The sequence below is a fragment of the Pelophylax lessonae genome, assembly GCF_965119305.1.
Source record: "Pelophylax lessonae genome assembly, chromosome: 2".
NCBI classification, from domain to species: Eukaryota; Metazoa; Chordata; class Amphibia; order Anura; family Ranidae; genus Pelophylax; species Pelophylax lessonae.
In genome coordinates, this window is record NC_138769.1 from 548526960 (window position 1) to 548551684 (window position 24725).

At 42.8% G+C, this 24725-nt stretch overlaps 1 protein-coding gene across 1 annotated transcript in view; it reads right to left on the reverse strand.

Annotated features, from left to right (window-relative positions):
* Window positions 1-24725, reverse strand: part of LOC309548180 (uncharacterized protein) — a 161282-nt gene that overhangs the window by 12594 nt on the left and 123963 nt on the right. Inside the window, exons 8-12 of the mRNA XM_082248136.1 lie at window positions 20045-20118; window positions 17585-17673; window positions 13988-14086; window positions 13037-13161; window positions 12278-12397 (exon numbers count right to left, since the gene is read on the reverse strand). Coding sequence (XP_082104262.1) covers window positions 12278-12397; window positions 13037-13161; window positions 13988-14086; window positions 17585-17673; window positions 20045-20118 — 507 coding nt within the window. The remainder of the gene's footprint in view (window positions 1-12277; window positions 12398-13036; window positions 13162-13987; window positions 14087-17584; window positions 17674-20044; window positions 20119-24725) is intronic.

Here is a 24725-nt window from a genome sequence, read left to right on the forward strand (position 1 = left end):
AGGCATGAACGGACCCTTGATTGGGTCGAGAGGCGGAACCCCGCTTGCCACGAAAGGACCCGTTCTTCGGGTTCTGGGGCAGCATGGTGCTCTTGCCCCCCCTGATGCCTTTTACCAAGGTATCCAACGCCTCGCCAAAAAGGCGAGAACCAGCATAGGGAAAATCAGCAACTGTTTTCCGTGATGTCTGGTCAGCCGACCAGCTCTTCAGCCAGATCAGTCGACGGTTAAGCACCGCAACACTAGATAGGCGTGCTACCAAAGGGGCCTCATTTAAGGCCGCATCACACAAATACATGACTCCTTGGTGAATTTGATCCACCATATCCAGCCTGGCAGGTGGGACAGAATCAGACACGAGGTTGCGCCGAAGCACCTTAGTCCAATCAGCCACCGCCTGGGACACCAGAACGGACGCGAAAACAGGTTTGAGCAAGGAACCTGCCACCGTGTAGGAATGGCGGGCCAGAGACTCCAACCTCCTGTCCGTGGGATCCCGAAAAACCGGGGTCTCCTCAGTAGGAATCAAGGTAGCCTTGTTCAATACGGCCACAGTGTGATCCCCCTGTGGAGGCACACACCATCGCGATTCCGTAGCCGGTGCAAAGGGATAAAGTAACTTAAACCGACTAGGTACCATGAATGGACTTTTAAAGTGTGCCACAGTTCATTAACAGTGTAATGAAACTCTGCGGGGCACGGAAAAACCTGCGCCGACTTGTGGGTCCTGTGAGTCCCAAATGAGGACACAATGCCCGGAGGGCTGGGCTCATCCTCCAAATGTAGTGTTTCCTTTACAGAGGAAATCAACTCATCCATAGTTGCGCGTTCTGCAGGTGTCCCCGGGGGAGAATCATCAACCCCCTCCAACTCCGCCTCAGACCCCAGCGGGTCTAAGGTTGAGCGAGACCCTGAAAAGGGCACGCCCGCCGCAGCAGCCATATCACCATCTGAATCAGAGGAGAGAGATAATCTGGGCCTCTTCCTAGCAGCACGTTCAGCCATCAGCACCTCCATTTTGGACACTAAAGACGCCACTACAGCAGCCAAATCAGGCATAACAGGGGCCACAGCAGGACTGGGGTCCCCCACCAGATCTGTAGGGAATTTGCTGTCCTGAGATTCCATTGCTCAAGGTAAAAATAACAGTGCAAGAAAAGGGTACTGTCCCTTTAAAACCGCTGCGGAGTGCGCAGCCCACCGCTATATGTACAGTGACCAAAGACCCCCAAAAGGAGAAGAAAACTGAGCCAGAAATGACAAAACAGAAGGTTATGGAAGAGACAGTCTGCAGAGCCCCACAGAGTGTTACCACATAGATCGCTGCTTCAGAGGAAAAGGAAGAGAGATCATGAGAGGCTGAACTATAAGCTGCAAATATAGTGTGGGGGTGAATAGTTGGAAAACGGCGCTACCTAACGCATGTGCAAAGATGCGGGTGAGGAGGAGAAAAGTGCTTAGTGCGTGCAAAGTGACATATAGATAGTTGTGTACATGGGTCGATATATATAAAATTTAGGCCAAGACAATAAATAAATAAATAAATAAATAAAAAGTAAATGTGAAGTGTGGTAAAAATGTATGTTAAAAGATGTATATTGAATCAATAATATAGTGATTTCCAATAGGTGCTGCTGAATAAATAATGATTAATACAATTACTAAATAGGTAAATAATGTAGAATAAATACTGTTGAATAAGTAATGTTGGGTAAAATAACGCTGGATGTATTGGTTATAAATCGTTCTTAAATCAAAGGAGCAGTGAGGATACTAATTGTATACCTTTTGGGATGTAATTCTCCAATTTAAACACTAGGTGTCACACTTACCCTAAGACCACAGATGTTAAGTATATGAGCCAAAAGACAGGATGTAGGTGAGATCCTCAAACCTGTCTACTGACGGTCCCCTCGGACCCAAAAAGATCCCATCTGGGTACAAAAGGGAGAAAAGAGAAAAGCTACTCAGTGTGATAAGTGTAGATCGGGTATACAATATGATAGTAGCGACTCACGCTTGGGTAGATGCAGCAGATCCCTTCAGATATTGGCAGTCTGCGCCAAGGAAGCTCCTGCGTTCCAAGCCTAGGCGAGCTGCGGACCGGAAGTGACGTGGGTTTCCGCCCTACGTACGTTTCGTCATAGGACGTCTACGGGGAGCGGTACCCGTCAGTCGACCTCATCGTCCAGAAATAGCCAAAGTCATCCCATCAGCCAATCATTCGCCCTGATACACACCTGAGGGTGATTGTACGATAATGGAAGAACGGTGGAGTGTACAGGCTTATTATGGGATGTCTCTCTAGGCTATAGTGATCATCATAATAGATCATGCTGCCATCTAGTGGATCAATTTTAAATTGCAAGGGTATTAGAACAAAAATTTTTATTAAGAACGAATATGTGTAAAAAAATTCCGTAAAAATAATGTGTGTAAGAAGAGGGATAAAAAATAGAAATAAATAAAATTAAAAATGGGCATCAGACATTTATTTAAATGTTTTTAATAAGGAAAAAATATAGAAGTGATGGAAAAAGTGTTTTGTGAGACATAAGGGTCCCAAAGGAACATTAGTGATAATCTGACCACAAGAAATTATATTGAAGAAAAAAATATTAATATTTAGTGTTTGCGTCGATATATATGAGCGTGTGAGTATATCCAAATAAAACATTAGTGAAAGGAATAGATGAATAGTATTAGTGGAGTGAAAATGAAAAATGTGTATAGAAATACACCCGTGAAATATTTATGGCTATAATGAAGTGTGGGAAGGGAAGTTTAAAAAATCCTCATGAACTGAGGTTAATAGAAACATCCAACTGTTTGGAAATAACGTGTCCAATTACATTCTGAGGTGACAACAGAAGTCCACCCATGGGGGAAATATAATAGTTATTCCTTAAAAAGCTTAAAATGTGGAGTGATGTTGGATGAGAAGGTCAAAAAAAATTCCATAAAGATAAAAATAAAAATAGGAGTGGATATCATATGTAAGATAATAAGATAATAAATCAATTGATGCGTTGACTTCCATATCTCCTCAGAGATGGTAATCTTGATAATAATGAAGAATTGATGTTTAAGCTAAAAAAATTCCAAAAAGGTTAAAAACATTTAGGAGGCGCTAGACAGTCATTTATCAGATAGGAGAAGATCCTTAACATAAAAGATGGTATATTAATATTACCCAGATGTTAAATGAGGAGGCTAAAAAAGAGAGGATGTCGGATGAGAAGGCTAGAAAAAATCCGCATCACAAATGATGTAAAATCCATAAGAAATATTTAAAAAATATCCAAAAAGTAGAGATGCGTATCAAAAAAAGAAAGAAGGCGTGTGGAAACAGGCTTAAAAAATACATATATAAAACATATGTAAAAACATATGTAAAAAATATATATCAAGAAATATAAAAATATAAAAATAGCACATAAAGGATATCATAAAATGTCAGTAAAAAGGGGAAGTAAAACAAGAACAAAATGTAAAAAACAAAACCAAAAGAGGTTAATTCTTGAGGTAAAGTCCAAAAGGAATAAAAATGAGTTATGTGTCTGTGATAAAACAATTTAAATCAATGTCGGCATTTAATCCCTCAGGACGGAGAGAACGCATTAAGAAAATCCACTTAGTTTCATTCTTTGATACCATTCTTCTTTTGTTGCTGCCTCTCCAATCGTTTTTTATTTTATCGATTCCATAAAAAATCATTCCTGTTGGATTCTGTGCATGAACCTCTTTAAAATGTCTTGATAGAGTGTGTTTTTCAAACCCCTTTTTGATGTTCTTTATGTGTTCTCTGATTCTTACGAAGAGGGGTCGTGTGGTTCTTTTCCGACATATTGCAATTTGCAAGGGCATTCCACCACATATGTGACATGTGTACTCGTACATGTGATGGTGTCTTTAATTTTATACTCTGTGCCCGTGACATTGGATTTAAAACTTTTTATTTTTTTCTGTTGTTTCCTGTTGTTTCTACAAGGGAGACATTTCTGACATCGGAAGAAACCATTGATGGCTGTGGGTAATAGGATCTTTTTAGGTGGATTGATTACATTATGCACAATTTTATCTCTTAGGGTAGGAGCTCGGCGATAGATAAATGATGGTCTTGTGGGCAAAAATTGCTTGAGAGTTTTATCTGCTCTGAGAATAGGCCAGTGTTTTCTGATAATTTTTTCCATATCTTTGTGTTGTTTGTTGAAGCCTGTAATAAATGCATACTCAAAGCTGTTACCGTTGTTTTTCTTTCTATTGTTATTTTCTGTGATTAAGTCCTCTCTTTTCATTTTCCTGACCAACTGTTTGATATGTTCAAGTTCCTTCTTCTTGTAGCCCTTTTCTAAAAATCTGGTTATTAATATATCGGCCTGATTGTCGAAGTCTTGTATGTCACTACAATTCCTCCTAATTCGTAGTAATTGGCCTTTGGGTATATTGCCTAGCCATCGTTGGTGGTGGCAACTTCGTGTAGGTATGTACCCATTCTTATCTGTTTTTTTGAAGAAGGTTTTACTTTGTAACTTACCATCCTTTTTAAAGAGCTCCAAATCTAGATAAGCGATTTTATTGAGGTCCCAGTTTCCCGTGAATGTAATTCCATATCCGTTATCACTAATCTCATCAAAGAAAACTTGTAATGATTCTGGGGTACCTCGCCATATTAAAATGATATCATCAATATATCTTCGATAAAATTTTAAAAAAGGTCTATCTACACTAAAAACTTGCTCCTCCTCCCACTTTTGCATAAAAATATTGGCCACACTGGGGGCATATCTGGCCCCCATGGCTACTCCCTTTGTTTGTACAAAATATTGTCCCTTGTACCAAAAGTAATTCGAATCCATCGCCATTTCAAGTCCCTCTAAAATAAAGTGCAATTGTGCCTGTTTAAAATCGGTAAAATTACTCAGCGCCCACTCTACAGCATCTAAGCCATCCTTTTGTATTATGTTGGTATACAGAGAATTAACATCAATTGTAACCAGGATGTCATCATCCGTTACCTCGAGATGTTCTAATTCGTGTAACAGCTGTTTGCTGTCTCTGAGGTATGATTTACCCTGGGGTACTAGTGGTTGGATAAATTTATCCAGGTATTCCCCTAATCTGGAGTGGACTGAGTTTATTGCACTTACAATTGGACGTCCCGGTGGCTTTGTTTCATTTTTGTGTATTTTGGGGAGGTAATATATAACCGGGGTTCTTGCTGCTTCCAACTTCAAATATTGGGCCTCCTTTTTGTTTAAAATATGCCCTTCCTTCCCTTTCTTTATATATGTGTCTAAAGCCTTCTCAAATTTTCTCTTTGGATCTCCTTTAAGTTTTTTATATGTGTTTTCTTCCTTGAGGAGCCTTTCCATTTCTTCCTCATATTCCTTTTTATCCAATATAACCAGACCTCCTCCTTTATCCGCTGGTCTTATCACAATTCCCTTCCTCTTTTCCAGTTTTTTGATGGTGTTCCAAGTTTCCTCCTCTTTCCTGTTCCGTATCTTTAAATCTCTTATTTCTTGTTCTACCATTCTTTTGAAAACCTCTAGGTTTTCATTTTGGGGGTTTTTGGGGTTGAATGTTGATTTGTTTCTAAGAGTTGTGTGTTTAAATTCCTCATTTTTCGTGTTTGTATTCTTCTCTTTAAGGGCAAAAAAATTTTTTATGTTGAGCTTGCGGATATATTTTTGGAGATCTATGTATGCCTCGAATTTGTCCAAATTTTTGTTAGGCGCATATTTGAGGCCAAGATCCAAGAGTTTCAGTTCATCCTCATCGAAAGTGACTGTGCTGAGATTAAAAATTCCTTTTCCTAAAAACGTCTTCTTCTTTTTCTTTGTCCCCCCTCGTTTTCCTCTTGGTTTGCATTTCTTTCTTGTTCCCTGAACCCATTGTTCTGTTCCCTCCTGTATGGGTGGTAACCTCCTTGTGTTCTGGGTGGATCCCCATCTCTCTCCTGTTGCGATCTGTATGGATGGTATCCTCCTTGTGTTGTGGGTAGTTCCCAGTCTCTCCCCTGGTAGGGTCTCCTTCCATTGTTCCTCCAATTCATGTTGCGTCCCCTCTGTGGTCTGTGTCCTCCATGTGTTCCACCTGGGTGGTCGCGTCTCGGGGGTGGTGGTCTCCAGTAGTTCCTCTGGTTGTCCCAAAAATTTGGATTCCTTTGTGGGCCTCCAAAATTTCTTGGGGGTCTGCCTCTGTTCCCTCTCGGAAAAAAATCCCTTCTGGTAAATGGTTCTCTGTATTCGTATTGTTCCTCATTGTGATAGTCGAGAGGGGAAAACCTATTATAGGTATCAACCCGATATTGATTGTGAGTAGGCGTTCTATCATAATGTACATTCGGTTGTGGGCCATTTCTTGGTGGTCTTGGTTCAGTGGTCTGTTCATAAGGTGGTCTTCCCAAATTTCCCGGTCAGCCATCAGCACCTCCATTTTGGACACTAAAGACGCCACTACAGCAGCCAAATCAGGCATAACAGGGGCCACAGCAGGACTGGGGTCCCCCACCAGATCTGTAGGGAATTTGCTGTCCTGAGATTCCATTGCTCAAGGTAAAAATAACAGTGCAAGAAAAGGGTACTGTCCCTTTAAAACCGCTGCGGAGTGCGCAGCCCACCGCTATATGTACAGTGACCAAAGACCCCCAAAAGGAGAAGAAAACTGAGCCAGAAATGACAAAACAGAAGGTTATGGAAGAGACAGTCTGCAGAGCCCCACAGAGTGTTACCACATAGATCGCTGCTTCAGAGGAAAAGGAAGAGAGATCATGAGAGGCTGAACTATAAGCTGCAAATGACCCAGGGAAAATGGCTGCCCATAGAACTGAATGGGAGACTTTGGGAAAATGGCCGCCGACATGTGCATGGAACGATCGTTCTGGCACACGCAAGATGGCGCCGGATGGCGCCAAAACAGCATGTAAATCAGCCCACAGTGAAGCCAACATGCTTACCCAAAGTAAAGATGGCGGACCGCGCGGTTTTTCCCCGCTGCGGCCGCCACACACACGTCTGCACCCCTAAACACACACCGAAGTGACACAGGGGAAGGGGCCCCCAAATATATATACCGCACCGCAGCGCATCCAAAGAGGTATCACAGATAAACTGCAGCCCCTGGACCAGCTGATCCGCCAGCTCAGCAAAGGCAGGGGGGAGTTGTTCTCCCTCCAGGTCACCGCATAAAACTTAGCCCACTCAGTCAGAGTTTGTGACACCAGGGCAATGGTGAATACTGGTCTCAGTGCCGAAACAGCCAGAGTGTAAATATTGCGGGCCACAGCCACCGCCTTCCTGTTAGTCCGATCCTTAAAGGCCGGGGGCTCTTTAACCTGAATCAAGGTTTCCTTGTTTAATCTGGAAACCGGAGGGTCCACCACGGGTGGAACAGACCACTTCTTAATAAGGGACTCATCATAATGGTATAGCCTAGCAAATTGCTTAGGGACCCCAGTGAGACGCTTTGGTTGTCCCCACTCTTTAGCGACAATTCTGTCAAAATAGGCGGGGAAAGGTAACACCTTTACCGCTCTGGATGGTTTGTGAGTGCCAAAGGGAACCTGCGACTTCGTCGCAGCTCCACCTGCGTCCTCATCTTTAAGGTCTTACGCACAGATACAATAAGTGCTTCCAACAGCGCCTTTTCTTGCACGGTTGCAGGCTTGGAGGAATCATCCTCACTATCTGAGGATTTCAGGCACATGGTAAGCAGGGTGACCCATGTCCGTGGCGACGGAATCAGATTCAGGATCTGATGAGGCGGGGGGCGCTTTTTGCTATTCTGTCGCCTGAAAGCCACCTTCGCCAGGGACACAAAGGACTCCAGGACCGCCATCAGTGCATCCATGGATGGTTAGGACCCAGAGGACCCCGCAGCCTCAGAGAGGGGGATCAAGTGGGGAAATGTGTTCCAAATACTCCATCAGTCCCCAGGGAAACCCCACAAAAAGTGTAAAACATTGCAAAGGGACAACCCCCACCGCACTGGCAGCACCACCCGGTCGCCAGGCACAAAGCACCAAGCGATCCTCAGCAGAGAGGGAGAGGACCCCACCAGACTCACCACCCAGCAGAAACAGGCACCAGCAGCCACCAGGATAATCTGCACTCCACGTGCGGTGATCAGGAATTGAAAAGATCCAGGAGTCAGCACCAGGGGATGAGGAGGGCTCCCACGACCAAAAGCCGCCTACAGGGATCCACAGTCATGGCCGCCGCTATTTTCAATGTCAAACCATTGCAAAATGGCTGCCGGACTACACAAACATGGCCGCCGTGCAATGCGCACACAAGGCTACAGCAAAATGTCAACCCCGTGCAGCACCACGAGGGATCAAAATATGTGTGTGCCCGCACTTGAATGTAATCTCTCAATATATATAAAAACGAAAATATAATATAGGTTGCTGCTGCTGATTACAGAGGTAGGATGCTGACAAAAGATAAATAAATTGGGTATCAGCACTGCTATAACAATAGACTATATTATCTGTGCTAAATTCTTTTTTTTTTTTTTGTTTAATAAGTTTTTATTGATTTTCCAACATTGCACAATATATAAATACAAAATTAAACATATTCATATATAAATTAAAAAAAAAACAATTCTAAAGTGCTATACATACAAATAAAGCAGTATTATCTAACAAAAATGTATTAAAGTGCTCAGTGCAAATAGTACTTGTGTCTTTAAAAAGTGACAGTGCTGGAATTCATAAATGTAGAAATATATAAAAAGTCCTTCTGTGCTTCAAAGTGCCAGTGTTTGATAGAAAGATAGGTGAATCACTCTGTGCTCCACTCTTGTATCCCTTCTCACCAACAATGTAAAAATGGGCATCTAGTGCTATATAAGCACAGCAGATAGTGGATGTAGTCCTCCTCTCTCTTGGGTTCACTTGATGTGAACTATATACCAGTATCCTTTCACATAGTAATCAATAGGGGTATCCCTCCTCCTTTTCCAATATCAGACTCTCAATTGCATGTATGATAAAGATGAGAAAAGATTCTCATAGCGTAAAACTGTATCATTTATTAAAACATCAAATCGATTGCACTTACAAGATAAAATCAATTTCAAGCAAAGTAATCTCATGGTGTCCGCCGCCCCGGCGTGCGTTCCAACCACCATTTACCTATGGTTGGAACGCATGCCGCGGCGGTGGACACCACAAGATTACTTTACTTAAAATTGATTTTATCTTGTAAGTGCAATCAATTTATGTTTTAATAAATGATACGGTTTTATGCTATGAGAATCTTTTCTCATCTTGATCATAAATGCAATTTAGAGTCTGGTATTTACCCAGGAGTGATCCCTCGGCCTCAAGGACAGGCCCAGGCAGAACTGGGGGCCCTGGCAGGAGTCCCCACCAGGTAACCCCCCCCCCCCCCGCACATCTGATTGGTCGCCGGTGGCGCACCCCCCCCCCACGCCCTCATCACCAACACAGCACCCTGCCCCCACCCCAGGAAGTGGACCAGACAACCCAAACAGCCCCAGCATAAGTGGAGGGGGGGGGGTGGTAGTAGAATGGGGGGACAGATGAGGGGGGTTGCTTGACAGGAAGGAGGGGAACCCGGAGGTCCGACCGTCCCAAGGAGGGGCCCACGTCCACCCCAGAACCCTCCAGGGGGAGAGGGGGGGACAGCTACTCCCCATACCAGGAACAAGGCGGGCACCGCTCCTCCAGACAGAGCCCCTCGTCATCGAAATGGAGGCTGTCGACCAGGAGGAACGCCGCGACTCAGACCGACACCCGGTCATATGCGACCTCGCGGGGCGTTTAACTCGCAGGCCAGCCCCCATTCGGCGGGGCTATGTCACGACCACCCTAGCGTGGAGCTGAGGTCTGGGCGCGCTCATTGGCCAGACTGGGGTGACCACTGGATCTAGATTATCCAGCCCGTCACCCAGTCCAGCAGTTGATTATATATTTCACAGGAGAAAATCCAGGGAGGAAAAATTTCGATCTAAAAAGAAAAAATTATCAGGACCAGAAATCCCAGCAAGGAACTAGGTCCTTACTCCTGACTAGGCAGAAAAAAAAAAACTGAGTACCTATAGCAGAGAGAGGGAGTATACCCCCTGGCACTGCCCATAGGCATAGCCAGACTTTTTTTCTGCCTAGTGCCTTACTCCTGTAGGGGGCAGTATAACCCAATGGTTAAGAAGACCAGGAGCTGTGTCCATAAATGAACTAAAGAGAAAACTACAGCGCCCAAAAAGCTCCATGGCTGACTTTTACAGCTCATTAGTTATGAGTTAACCATGAGCTCTTTAAATTACTGATTCTGTGCTCAGCCTCTGCAGCCTGTTTCTTAAAAATTTTACTAAACCCACAACAGTACAATCTGTCTGTAGATGCAGAATAGCATACTTGTTATACCCACTTTGTACCTTAAGTGATTATTCCTCTGCATTGTGTAAAAAGGCTGTGTGATCCTGTATGCACAGATCCTCCCCCCTCCTGCACGTTCACTCTGAGCAAATTCAGATAAGACACAGTAAGTGTAGTTCAGCTGTAAATGCTTAGTTTGGTCTCTATTGCTGGAGAGAAAGCGGAGCTATGCAGGTCACATGGTATTAACATCACACATGTGGTCGTGTATACAGATCCTAAATGACAGCCCAGTCCCTCCCTCCTCCTTCATGCCCATGAATATGTGGGATGTCACATATTGATTGATGGATAATCTGCCTCCCATAAAAGCATGAGGACACAGGCTATACAGGATTTCAAGAGGCAGTGAAATCCCCTCCTACATGAACACTCTGGGCTTGGGCAGAGTATCACGTGACCACGGTATACAGATCAGCTAACAAGGTATATAGCTGCTGTATTTTAATGTAAAAAGATTATTTATAAACTGTGGGCAGTGAGGGGGGCTGATGAACATTTTTTATATTACTGGGTTTAGTAACACTTTAACTGTCTGCATGTCCTGCTTTACAAAGGACAGATCAACAATGATACCATCAATGTGCTATGTGAGGGTAGTCTGGCAGAGGTGTGTGGCTGCCATGATCTGTTTAAAAGAAGGCTCCTGCTCCCCCACCGGCACTTGCAGCATGCACTCTGTCCAGAGACTCTCCTCTCAGTGAGCGATCTCTTTTAGGCAAAGGCCTTACACCCTGTGAGTCTCCATCTGCAGTAGCTGAAGACTGTGGCAGCCTCCCCATTCTCCTCTCCTTGAGTCTCCCAGCCGCTGCCATCTTAGAAGCCCCAAGCGAACACCCAAGGATTTCCCCCCAGGCTGACTGATCCTCACCATAGCACAGATCATACCCGGCACAGCCCCTCTGCAGCCTTTTTATTTCAGGCAAAATCTCGCCCCTTGGCTGTTCAGGATGACTACAGGATACCTGGTCCTGACCAGAGCTCTCTTCTGCTGCTGATCACTTACCGAAAGCTAGCTCCGTCCCTATTGTGTTGGAGGTATTGCTCCCACTCTGATGTTGAGGGAGACCGCGGTTTACATACGCGTGTGCACCCTGGGCATGCATTTGTGTATGTGTGTCGGGCAATGGGGGTTTCACCAATTTTTTAAAAATGTTTTGAATACATTTTTTATAATTGTATTTTTTAAAACTTTTTCTTTTAGTTTTCTTACTTAATTTCTATCACAAAGAGTTACTGAACCACCATGTGATAGCTTTGGGCAGATTACATTACAGGTACTCTTTTTGGAGACATTAGGTGTCTAATAGACCCCAATGTTTACCCTGCCGTTCACACCATCTAACCAAGCACAGATGGGCTCGGTTAGATGTGGCCCCTGGCTGTACCGGTCAACAAATAGTGGATATGAAACTGGAAGCAGCAAAATCATTGTCAGCTCCTGTTTAATTGTTTATATGTGAGATAGAGGCATGGATTTGCCTCTGTCTCACATTGCCCTCCCTCCTGAAGCTGGCGGTTGTGGTCTCCGTGAGAGGGGGAGAGCCTGGGAACCACAGGTAGAGGGGGGGCCACCAGCGGTAGAGGGAGCACTGCCCTGGCGGCTCTGAGGGGAGAGGAGAACTTCCGCTCAGATCGCTTAGATGACCCAAGCAAAAGCGGGAGCAGGTAGCTGTCAAATCTAGATACCACCCCCCCAAAAAAAAAAAAAAATGATATGCCAAATTGCGCTACGAGTGGAGGGAAACTTAAAGGGGAACTTCTCCTTTTGGGTGAAGTTCCCCTTTAAGAGTACATTTATTTTTCTTTTTAGATGAAAAAGAAAACATGAAAAAGGAGACAAAAAAACAACAAAAAGCAAAATACCTTGTATTTCCCAGGGTTCTTCAGTGCGCAAATTAAAGCACCATGGCCCCCCATAGAATGTCCAAAAATAGAAATCCTGTCTGGGTCTGTTGGAAAGTTTCCATTTATGAGTTGTGGCAGCTAAAAAAAAGAAAAAAAATCTCATGACTAAACCAAACTTTTAATGTATATTAATTCATTTGTGATATCTGTCTTTCAAAAAGCATTTGATATTGACCAATATTGACCTACAATAAATTACCATACAAACAGCCTGAAAGAGCGACCAAAGAAAGCCACAGTGGTACTACTCGCTTATTGAGTATGAACATTAGCAGATGGTTCCAGTGTAACACATGAGCAAATAATAAAAAAAAAAAAAAAGGAAAGCAGCATGTATTTAGTTATTTAGCAGGCATTAGAACACTTACAGTCACTGAATTAACACTGAGAAGCATCAACTGACATTTTGTGGCATCCCGTGGTGACAAGATGAACAAAACATCATGCTTTCTGTTTACAGTTAAGGCTAGGTTCACACATATGCGACTTGGATGCATTTTGAACCGCACCAATTCGCATGACATGTGAAAGAACATTGCTTTCTATTGTGCCTGTTCACATATGTCCGGTGCGAATACAGTGTGAATTAAAAGAGTCCTGTCATTTTTCTGAGCAGTGCAGTTCGGCTCAGGTTATACAAAGTTGTACTATTTTCTAAAGTAAGAAATAAGTTACATTTCTAAAACAGAAGCTGGGAGATATGAACAGGCTGGTTACCTCTTCCACTACATAAGAATACATTCTGTAGTTAGTTTTCCATGGCTCTTCAGTTGCATTAACATAGAAGCCAGCACCAGTACCAAAATCCCAACTTTCTTCTTCTCCATCAATATTGCAGCCACCTTAAATATAGAGAAACACATCAGTTGGCTGTGTAGTATCGAATATAAATATTCAGCATGTTAGTAATCAAGGTCTATGTCAATAACTATGTCATTAGGAAGCAAGTGTTGGGTTTTATGACATTTTTATGTGTGCAAAAATGCCCTCTCTCTCCTCACTGGCTCAGAGGCACCATTGGCTTCTGTTGCTGTCAAATCAGTGAAAAGGGAGCACTGAGCTGTGTGTGTCAATGGACACACATAGCACAGCTCGAGATCAAGCCTGCATGAGTGCCCCCCTACAACAATTGCTTTTATTTTGGTGTGGCGACTTTTTTAGAATAAACCACTAGCGAGCCAGCACTCGGATCTGGGTATGTACATATATAAAAAGCTTCAGCAGAGCACAGAATATTTGATCTTTTTGACCATTTCATAGCTAATGATAAGAAACCATGTGCAAGCTGAAAACTAGGAAATGTGCCAATCACCTAGGAGATAGAACACTTTTCATACTTTGCAAAACTCTAACCCTTCTCTACTTTATCCAAATATAAAAAAAAAAAAAAAAAAAGGTTTTGGCTGAAGTAATGCTTTAATGTCTATGAACATTTTTATAAACAATATACACCAAATTATTTGAGAAGGGGAATAACCACAATTTTGCACAACAAATATGGTCATACCAGATGAGCATTGAGGAAAACAATGACACATTTTATTTAGCTATATTTTCTGGTGCAGTAATTCTTTATAAGCACAAAATAATTATGGGCATCTCAAATCAGCACAGCAGATTCTATAGGAACATTCATTAAAAAAAGGTTTAAAAAAAAACAAAACCTACGTGGGCTGGTGTCAGGTGCCACTATGATCAGCCCATACTCAGAGGCAGCTTGATGAAAGGCAGCCTTGGTGATGAAGTTTTGTTCATTACATGTTAACCCTGAAAATAATCAGAAGTAAAGCCATGGTAAATGATATCAAATTTTGAAAATGAATACCTAGCATACGACACAGTTAATTCTATATATTTGGAATATATAAAAGTACAGGCCTAAACTGGTAATACATGCTACATAATGATACAATATTTCAAGTACCATGTACTACAAAGGAGGAATGGTATCTTATAATGGCATCATATAATTTGCATTAAAAGGACAGCTCTATTGATAATTATTTCGACAGGCAAACATCCCGGTGTAACGTTAGAAAACCATACCCCGTGGAGAAACCATACCCTCGTCACTTCCTGTGAGAAACAGTTGAGCAGCGAAGGAGTGGGCATGCTCAGAGAGCCGGAAACATCATGGAAGGGCAGAGAAGATGGCAAGTGCGCATGCTCAGAAGGTATGAAATAATTACGGTAGTGAAAGTAATGTTAAACTTGCGTCGGTTACATAAAACAGCGCGGCTGCACTATGAGACACCTCCGCTCCTATCCTTGTAACTTTCCTGATGTGGGCTAATAAATATGAAAGCGGCGGCGGGTGTATGAGATGTAAATGTCGGCTCCGTGATCCGCTTTTATATTTATTACCCCAGATCAGGGAAGTGACAGGGAGAGGAGCGGAGATCACTCATAGTGCAGAGGAGCTGTTTTAATGTAACGGCGGCAAGTATAACGTTAAACACACTGCCGTGAGAAATCCATATCCTCCGGAAGTGACGAGGGTATGGTTTTCTCACGGGTATGGTTTTTTCACGGAACACCGGCAGAGAATCCAATCACAACACCAATTTGTCCCACTGATATAAATAAATGTATTTGGTGATAAGTTGGTACCTAATAGACTGTTACCCTTTAACCACTTGACCTTTTTTTGCGATACGGCCCTACGTTCTTTAACTGACAATTGCATGGTCATGCAACGCTGTACCCAAAAAAATTTATATCATTTTTTCCACACAAATAGATCTTTCTTTTGGTGGGATTGATCACCACAACATTTTTTATTTTTTGTGCTATAAACTAAAGACCAATAATTTTGAAAAAACAATATTTTTTACTTTCTGCTACAAAACATATCCAATAAAAAAATAGAAAAATCTAATTTCTTCATAAATTTAGGTCAATATGTATTCTGCTACATGTTTTTGGTAGAAAATCCCAATAAGCGCATAATGATTGATTTTGCGCAAAGGGTATATTGTCTACAAACTATGGTATATACACTGGAATTATTATTTTTGGTTATACTAGTAATGGCAATGATCAGCGACTTATAGGGGGACTGCGATATTGCATCAGACAGTCGGACACTAATTGACACTTTTTGGAAACAACTGACACTAATACAGTGATCAGTGCTAAAAATATGCACTGTCACTGTACTAATGACACTGGCTGGGAAGGGGTTAAATATCTAGGGCGATCAAAGGGTTAACTGTGTGCCTAGCCAGTGTTATACTGTACTATGTGTGCTGCTTTTACTCAGGGAAATGATAGGTTTTAATTCTATGCAGAGACACAAAATCCATTCTACCTCCCCTGTCAGAACAGAGATCAGCCTTTTTTACATTGGCAGATCTCCGTTCTGTGTCTCTGCCTGACAATCAGCGAGTGCCAGCAGACATCCAGTGCCCGGCATCCGCAGATCGATTCCTGCTGTGTGTAATGACAGCAGAAGCGGGACACCGGCGGCGCACGTGATTCTGTGTGGGGGGCGCCCTGTAGCAGTATATCTGCCATGGGGCAGTCCTTACGGTGATTTTGGGCTATATAAAAACAAACATACATACTCACCTCCATGTTGCAGCTGTTCATTGTTGGCTCTAAGCCCAAGAACTGAGCAATCACATGACCAATGATCACTCAGTTCAGAGCAGGGAGCAGTGAGTGAGTCATTGCTCTCCACTCTGCCCCTCTAGCACTCACTGGAACATGCGCTATAGCATGTCGAGAGCTTGAGCTAGCTGCCAATCAGGCAACTGGGTGTATCCCGACAATATGGACAGGATCCGTCCAGAGCCTGGAGCGGCTCTGGTATGTCAGCCGATAGTGGGCAATAGCTATAGCTGACTCTGGGTCACAGGAGAGCACAAGTGCACTCCTGTGACCCAGAAGAGAAGTATAGCCAAAAAAGCTTTTGTCATACTTCTCTTTTAAAGAGAATTCTAAAATCTTACTTTCCATCGCCCCCCCATCCTGCACTACAAGGGGTAAATGATTGTTCTGTCCAAGGGGATTATTTAAATATCTTCTGCACTTTCCAACACTACTTGGATGTGGGTGGACCCTCAATGTCTTTACATTGACGTACCCATACGTCACTCTGCCTGGCTGGGGCTGACCGCCGCAGTATATAGTCGTGCGGCGGTCGGCAACCGGTTAAGACCACCCGCTGCACATTTACTGCGGCAGGCTGCCTCTCCTGTGCGTGCCCATCCCCCATACAGTTAGTAAACACTCCCCTAGGCTCACACTTAACCCTTTGATCACCCCTAGGTTAACCCCTTCCCTACCAGTGTTATTATTACAGTAACAGTGCATATTATTTAGCACTGATCACTGTAGTAATGTCACTGGTCCCCCCAAAAGTGTCAAAAATGTCAGTTAGGTGTCTGATCTGTCCACCGCAATGTCGCAGTCCTGCTAAAAATTCCTGATCGCCGCCATTACTAGTAAAAAAAAAAAAAAAAATTATGTAAATCTTTCTCCTAGTTTGTAGACGCGATAACTTTTGTGCAAACCAATCAAAATACTCTTATTGCGATTTTTTTTTTACCAAAAATATGTAGCAGAATACAAATTGGCCTAACAGGATGAAAAAATTCGATTTTTACATTTTCTTTGGGAATGCTATATAGCAGAATGTGAAAAAAAATATATATTTTTTTTTTTCAGAAACGTCGCTATTTTTTTGTTTATAGTGCAAAAAATAAAAATCACACAGGTGATCAAATACCACCAAAAGAAAGCGCTATTTGTGGGAAAAAAAGGGCATCGATTTTATTTAGGTACAGCGTTGCACGACTGCGCAATTGTCCATTAAAATAACGCAGTGCCGAATCGCAAAAAATGGTCATTAGGAGGCAAATCCTTCCAGTCCAGAAGTGGTTAAAAAAAAAAAAGAGCTAGAAGCATTCCTAAATGCAAAAAATATAACTGGACGTTAACATTCATAGATAATAACACCAGAGGTTGTTGATACAGGGAATATCTGATTGCCTTCTCGGGATCAGGAAGATGTTTCTTCCCCCGCAGCAGCAAATTAGATCAAGCTTTTCAGGGTTTTTTGCCTTCCTCTGGATCAACTGCATTTTAGGTTTCAGTATATGGAGGTTTTCTATTTTCCCAGATGGACGTGTGCCCAGAGGCACAGATGGACGTGTGCCTTTTTCAACCTGATAAACTATGTAACTATGCCAATATTTAAACATCAGTTTACCGAAGTGCTTTTTACAAATCAAAAAGAGAAAACAGCTCTTGAATACATACCTGAAAGCCAATATACCACCGGGCATTTGGAAGTTTCGGCTTTAGGCGGTAAATAGATCCCAAATCTTATTTTACACTTGAGTTCCGTGCTATTCGAAAAGAGAAACATTGGCAAGAAAAAAATAAATGAAATGTAGTCTTTCCAAGGGCTTAAAAAAAAAAAAAAAACCTTAAGAGTGCTTACTTCCACGTTCTCACAAAAACAATGTTTACACGTTACCAAAATGATAACAGAACATAAAAAATGAATATGGATATTTTCCAATCACAGCAGCCTGAAGGAGGTGAAGTAAACCAGAAACACAAGTGATTATATTCAAGAAAGACTTAAAAAAATTGTATTTAAAAGAACAATAAAGAGATGAGATCTCAAACTTTGGTTAGACTTGTATCTTAAAAGGAGAAGTACAGCCAAATGTGCTTTGGCTTTACAGTAATCCCCCGCTACATCGCGGTTCAGTTTTTGCGGGCCCGGTAATTCGCGTTTTTTTTTGTAATGTTATTTTACTATATAAATCATTAAAAATGAAAGATTTTTGTGTTTTTCATAGCTCTTGCTCTGTCTCTAAGTATCTTTTATGTGTTTAAATGAGTTATTATTGTTTTAAAAGTGTGTTTAAAGACCTTAAAATGCTTCTACACGTACAGTGACAGTAAAAAAATCATGCCTACAATGCATTTTAATAGGGTTTTTCTATTTCGCGGAATTTCACTTTTCGCGGCTGGGTCCGGAACGTAACCCCCGCAATGGAGGGGGGTTTACTGTACTTCTCTTATGGATCACAGGAGTGCAGTTCGTTCTGCACTCCTCTGACCTGTTTTCAGCAGAGAGTGGGCTGAAGTCCGCTCTCTCCTGACGTCACAGAGTCGATCCAGGCTCGGGCGTCATCACCACCAGAGTCGGGATCTGCCCACACGCCTGGACCGTCACCTGGCTCAGTGAGCAGCTGAGAGCCTTAGCCGTCCGCTCCCCATCCCATCCCAACCACAGCCCAGCACTCCAGTAAGCGAGGAGGGGGCAGAGCAGAGAGCTGCTGCATGACAGTCAGCAGCTCTCTGCTTGGGAAGCTGTGAGAACCGAACGATCGGAGGTTTTAGATGCATCTCTGTTAAATATATGAAAATTAGAATACCCAACTCAAGAGGATACCTAAGAGAAACTAAAATAGACAGATTTTTCTCACGGACATAAGCTTTCAGACAAACAAAAATCAAGCTGGTAAGTGTAAGAATTGTAATTTGATCATAGAATGCTAAGATGTTGTAAAGAAGGGCACATTTGTACCAGAACTGCTTTTCTATCACAGGAGTGCAGTTCGTTCTGCACTCCTCTGACCTATGGGAATAAAAAATGACATTGAATAGTTTATTATTAATTATGGAGAAGGGGTGAGATTAGATAAGTTTGTACTTCTTCCCACTCCTTTTCAGATATGTAAACTAAATTATTTTTTTTTAGTTCTTTTTTGTCTTCTCTTATAACGAGTTGTTTTGTGATTGTCTACTACTGAACGGTTACTTCTTTTATTTTGTATGTTTTTTTTTCTATGTTCAAAATAAACTAAAACCAACTAACTAAAAATGTGTCTGAATACGGCTTAGAAGAAATTCAAAAGCATGTCCGAGTGTAAGGCTGCTATAGACAATTCATCATATGTGTATGTCTTCTAATATAATGATTCTGCTTAACTATTTTATGTTGAAAACACTGACAGATTAGCCAGTTAAATAGTATAATATAACTTTGTCCATGAATCTAAGATCCCTTTTTACACAGGCTATGTCTGCCCTGATCAGCAAAGGGATCAGTGAGCAGATGCCATGGTGAATTTGAGCTGAACAACACAAATGTCACTTCTGTCACATCCATGTCAGTTTTTTTCACCTGGCTATTATTGGACTCATGTTATGTCTATAGGCAGGTGGGTGTAATCATCTGTTTACATCCAAGAATGTCAGATCAATCACATTTAGGTCTGAAAAAAACTAAAAAAAAAATGAAGACCAGTGCTTGGGTGTACCTATCATTTTTTTCCCATAAACTTTTTTGCTATCACAAACCCCTATGTGACAGTATACTAAAGTAACAGGTTCAATTTAATGAGACATCAGGGGTCTACTAGACCCCTGATATTCCCCCTGCACTCCACTGAAGATAATGGAGTACATATAACCTCTCCTCTACCCGGCAAAATCAACCATGCAGGTCTTGGGCCCACAGGTGGGATAGTAAGGCCTTGGAAACATGATGGGGGCACCCATTTTCCACCTCAAAGCTGACAAGCGGCTTGTGATATGTACATACATTCTTAGCTGCTATAGTTGTAAACGCAGGAGTGCCAGTGTGAAATAGGCCTGAATTGAGGTGTGGATTAATGTTTCTATTATTGATTACATTACAATGTCAATCTGTTGGTAGATGTAGGTACAGAGCTTTCTAAAATGTATATCTATATTTACCTGTCATGCTCAAACACTTTCTGGTAGCCCTCAAAGCATTTATTGCTGGAAATCTGTTTCAGTGCCATATTCTGCTGGAAATATAAACACAATTTTAAAAACAAGAAACACTGCAGGTGTAGACAAAGTTTATAATAGAGAAAATCCCACATATACATTACAGCAGAAATCATATTTCTCTATTACAAAAACAGCATCAGCAGAAGTCTAAGTGTCCATTTACACTGATCCGACTTGGACCGCGACTTGTCAGCCTGACAAGTCGCGGTCCATCACACTCCCATTGTGCGGTACAGGAGCCGTTCTAATAGGAGCGACACGAGTCGCTCCGACTTAGAAAAAGGGTCCTGTACTACTTCGGGGCAACCTGGAGGCGACTTGCATGACATTAATTTTATGAAGTCCGTGCAAGTCGTGCCGAAGTCGCGGTGCACGCGACTTCACAGGTCGCCCCCTAAGTCGGATCGCCGTAGTGTGAACCGACTCTAAACCTTCATTTGGAAGAACTCTGTAAACATATACAAACCTGATAAACAGAAGTTTAGTGCTGAAAAGCCCAAGAGGCATACACGGATCTGGGGAAATTCTTCAGGAAAACAGGCTTGAACATCGACCTGTCTAATCCACCTAGAAAGAGTGTAAGGGAAGTCGGAAGCCCCTTGCAAGAATCCTCTGAAAGGACAAAACAGGCAGTTCGACTGATAGAAGGAAGTTGTAGTTAACAGTTAAACAAGCACTGCAAGAACCCCATCTAGGCAGTGAAGGGAAACCTCCCTGGGATGTTATAGTGCAGGACAGAACAATATCCTGGTTAAGGTAGAAGCATGAACCCGCCTTGTGAAAAAAAGATGACCTAGGTCGCAAAGATAGAATTTTTGTAAAAACTTACCGAAAAAATGATTTTCTCTGAGTCCTCCGACAGACGCAACCCTTCCAAGTTTCTTCACTATTGGGTAATGGCGTCCTCTGGTAGTGAAACGTCATCAAAAGCTTTCACTAGACACACATCTAGGGGCTGTCCCTCTCAACATTACCCCAAGACACACAGTGCTGCTAATCAGTTTTGTAGCAAGCAGTACAGTAAGATAACCAACCCCAAGATAGAGGACAGGGCTGCGTCTGTCAGAGGACTCAGAGAAAATAATTTTACAGTAAGTTCTTACAAAAATTCTATTTTCTCTTACGTCCACTGACAGACGCAGCCCTTCCAAGTATTCTTCACTATTGGGATGTCCCAAAACAGTGCATGTGTGAGCGGTGGGAAAAGACGCAACCAACATGGCAACGCGTCAGCAAGGCCCGAAAAAAACTCAGCCGACAGGGCAACAGAAGCTCAACAGGAGCTAACCCCAGAACAAAAATTCACCCCAAGAAGAGACAAACAAGTCGCTTTAACAGACCGCAGCATGTAAAACTTTGCGGCCAAAGGAAGCATCCGAGAAAGCCATCACGTCAATCTTGTAGAAATTGGTAAAAGTGTGCACAGACGACCAGGTCGCTGCTTTACACACCTGAGCCACAGAAGCCTGATGGTGAAAAGCCCAAGAGGCACTCATAGCTCTAGTAGAATGTGCCCTCACAGGGAAAGGAGGAACCTGACCCTTTAGTGAATAGGCCTGAACAATAGTCTGTCTGATCTATTTTGAAATGGTTGCAGTGGACGCAGTCAAACCCTTCCGAGGTCCCTCAGGAAGGACAAACAGGAAATCAGACTTCCTAAGAGATTCTGTGGCAGACATATCCTAGGTCCTACTCCTGAGCTAGGCAGCAAGAAACTGATAAGCAGCACTGTGTGTCTGGGGGTAATGTCGAGAGGGACAGCCCCTAGAGGTGTGTCTAGTGACAGTTTTTTGATGAAGTTTCACTACCTAGCCTTATCCGGCAGAGGGCGGCATTACCCAATAGTGAAGAAACTTGGAAGGGCTGCATCTGTCAGAGGACGTAAGAGAAATGAAGGTTTCTCTGCACAGAACCAAAAAAGGTTTCTTGCACAACAAGGTGGCAAGCTCAACATCCTGCTTGTCAGAAGTGATAACAACCAAGAACGAAATTTTGGCAGTGAGGGCATACAAAGGAATATCTCTGGATGGGTTTGAAGGGAGAGCTGACAAAACTAGGATAACTACTTAAAGTGTAACTCCATCCAAAAGGGGAAGTTCCACTTTAAGGACTCATTACCCACTCCTCTTGCACAATTGGCACTTTTAAGGAGCGAGAGCGGGGGGGCAGGTACCCAATTTTGACAGGTACCTGCTCCCACCTCTGTTCCCAGTGCCGCGGCTTCTGGGAACACTGACAGGTCCCACAAGACTGCATCCACCACTACAGGATGCAAAGCGCGACTCGCGCATGTGCAATGGATGCCCAGCTGTGAAGCCGCAAGCTGTCACAGCCGGGTGCCCATAGTGAAGATTCCGGCGATGCCAAGGGAGCACAGAGGAAGAAGATAGCTGCGGTGAGCTCATCGCTGGATTGTGGCACAGGTGAGTGTTTTTTTTTTTTTAAAGTCAGAAGCTACACTATTTGTAGCTGCTGACTTTTTTTTTTTTTTGTAGGTGCCTGGAGTTCCTCCTTTTACCCGTTTAGAGTTTCAGAGGAGGTCTAATGCTAAAATTATTGCTCTCGCACTAACAATCGAAGCGATACCTCAAATGTGTGGTTTGAATACTGTTTACACATATGGGCACGGTTTGCGTATGGGTTCACTTCTGCGCGTGAGCTCGGAAGGACAGGGTGCTTTACATTCTTTTTTCCTCTTTTACTTTTTATTTTTACACTGTCCCTTTAAGAAAAATAAATTAGATCACTTTTAATCCTATTACAAGGAATAGACACATCCCTTGTAATAAAAATAAGCAGGACAAAAAAAATGTGGCCCTTTAAGGCCGTTGGGCAGAAGTGACGTTTGACGTCCCTTCGGTCCTCCAAGGGCATAGAGTTGAGTGGGGGCCATCTTGCTCTCACTTGACTTCCTGCCCATTAGGAGAGGGGAGTGGATTTTTTTCCCCGGTACCGACAGCTCCGGTAAGCGGGGAAAACAACCGGGAAGTGGCGGGGGTGGGCACTTCTCCCGCTGCCCATAAAAGTGATCCTGTGGCGAATCGGCCGCTGGGACCACCTTTATGTTAAAGTGGACCGCCTGCCATGTAAGAAAATACCGGGGCTATGACAGCTATCTACTGCCATAACTTAGATATTTAATGTCAAAGTAGCAACGTAAATACACAGTGGGCGGTAGAGGTAAGGTGCCAGAGCAGCAACAGCGAGCATCTGAGAGGCATGACACGAGTGACCCCCACATAAAGTCTTCACGAGGGAGAAAGAGGTAAGCCGACACTGGAAAAGAATAGCCAAGGCTGAAATCTGCCCTATGAGGATGTTTAAGGCTAAACACTGAACCAGCCCCGACTGGGGGAAGCAAATTAAGCCAATAGATGGTAAATCTTACAAGAAGTTGACTGCCTAGCACGGAGAAGTGAAGGAATGACTAAATCTGAGAGCCCTCTCTCTTAGGACCAGGGTCAACAGCCAGGTCATCAAAGTCAGCGACCGTGAAGCAGAATGGGAGATTGGGCCTCGAGACAGAAGATCTGGAAAGTCTGAAACAGGACTCAGAGCCACAATGTTTTAGGGAGATTCTGGCACCCCTGCTTCACCCACTTCAGACAGGCATCAGGGATGGGGTCACATCATAAAGCAGTTGTAAACTGCTTGCTGCATAAATATATATATATATATATATATATATATATATATATATATATATATATATATATATATACACAGTGCGTTACGAAAGTATTCGGCCCCCTTGAACTTTGCGACATTTCAGGCTTCAAACATAAAGATATAAAACTGTAATTTTTTGTGAAGAATCAACAACAAGTGGGACACAATCATGAAGTGCAACGAAATTTATTGGATATTTCAAACTTTTTTAACAAATAAAAAACTGAAAAATTGGGCGTGCAAAATTATTCAGCCCACTTAAGTTAATACTTTGTAACGCCACCTTTTGCTGCGATTACAGCTGTAAGTCGCTTGGGGTATGTCTCTATCAGTTTTGCACATCAAGAGACTGAAATTTTTGCCCGTTCCTCCTTGCAAAACAGCTCGAGCTCAGTGAGGTTGGGTGGAGAGCGTTTGTGAACAGCAGTTTTCAGTTCTTTCCACAGATTCTCGATTGGACTCAGGTCTGGACTTTGACTTGGCCATTCTAACACCTGTATGTGTTTATTTGTGAACCATTCCATTGTAGATTTTATGTTTTGGATCATTGTCTTGTTGGAAGACAAATCTCCGTCCCCGTCCCAGTCTCTGGTCTTTTGCAGACTTCATCAGGTTTTCTTCCAGAATGGTCCTGTATTTGGCTCCATCCATCTTCCCATCAATTTTAACCATCTTCCCTGTCCCTGCTGAAGAAAAGCAGGCTCAAACCATGATGCTGCCACCACCATGTTTGACAGTGGGGATGGTGTGTTCAGGGTGATGAGCTGTGTTGCTTTTACGCTAAAACATAACGTTTTGCATTGTTGCCAAAAAGTTTGATTTTGGTTTCATCTGACCAGAGCACATGTTTGGTGTGTCTCCCAGGTGGCTTGTGGCAAACTTTAAACGACACTTTTTATGGATATCTTTAAGAAATGGCTTTCTTCTTGCCACTCTTCCATAAAGGCCAGAT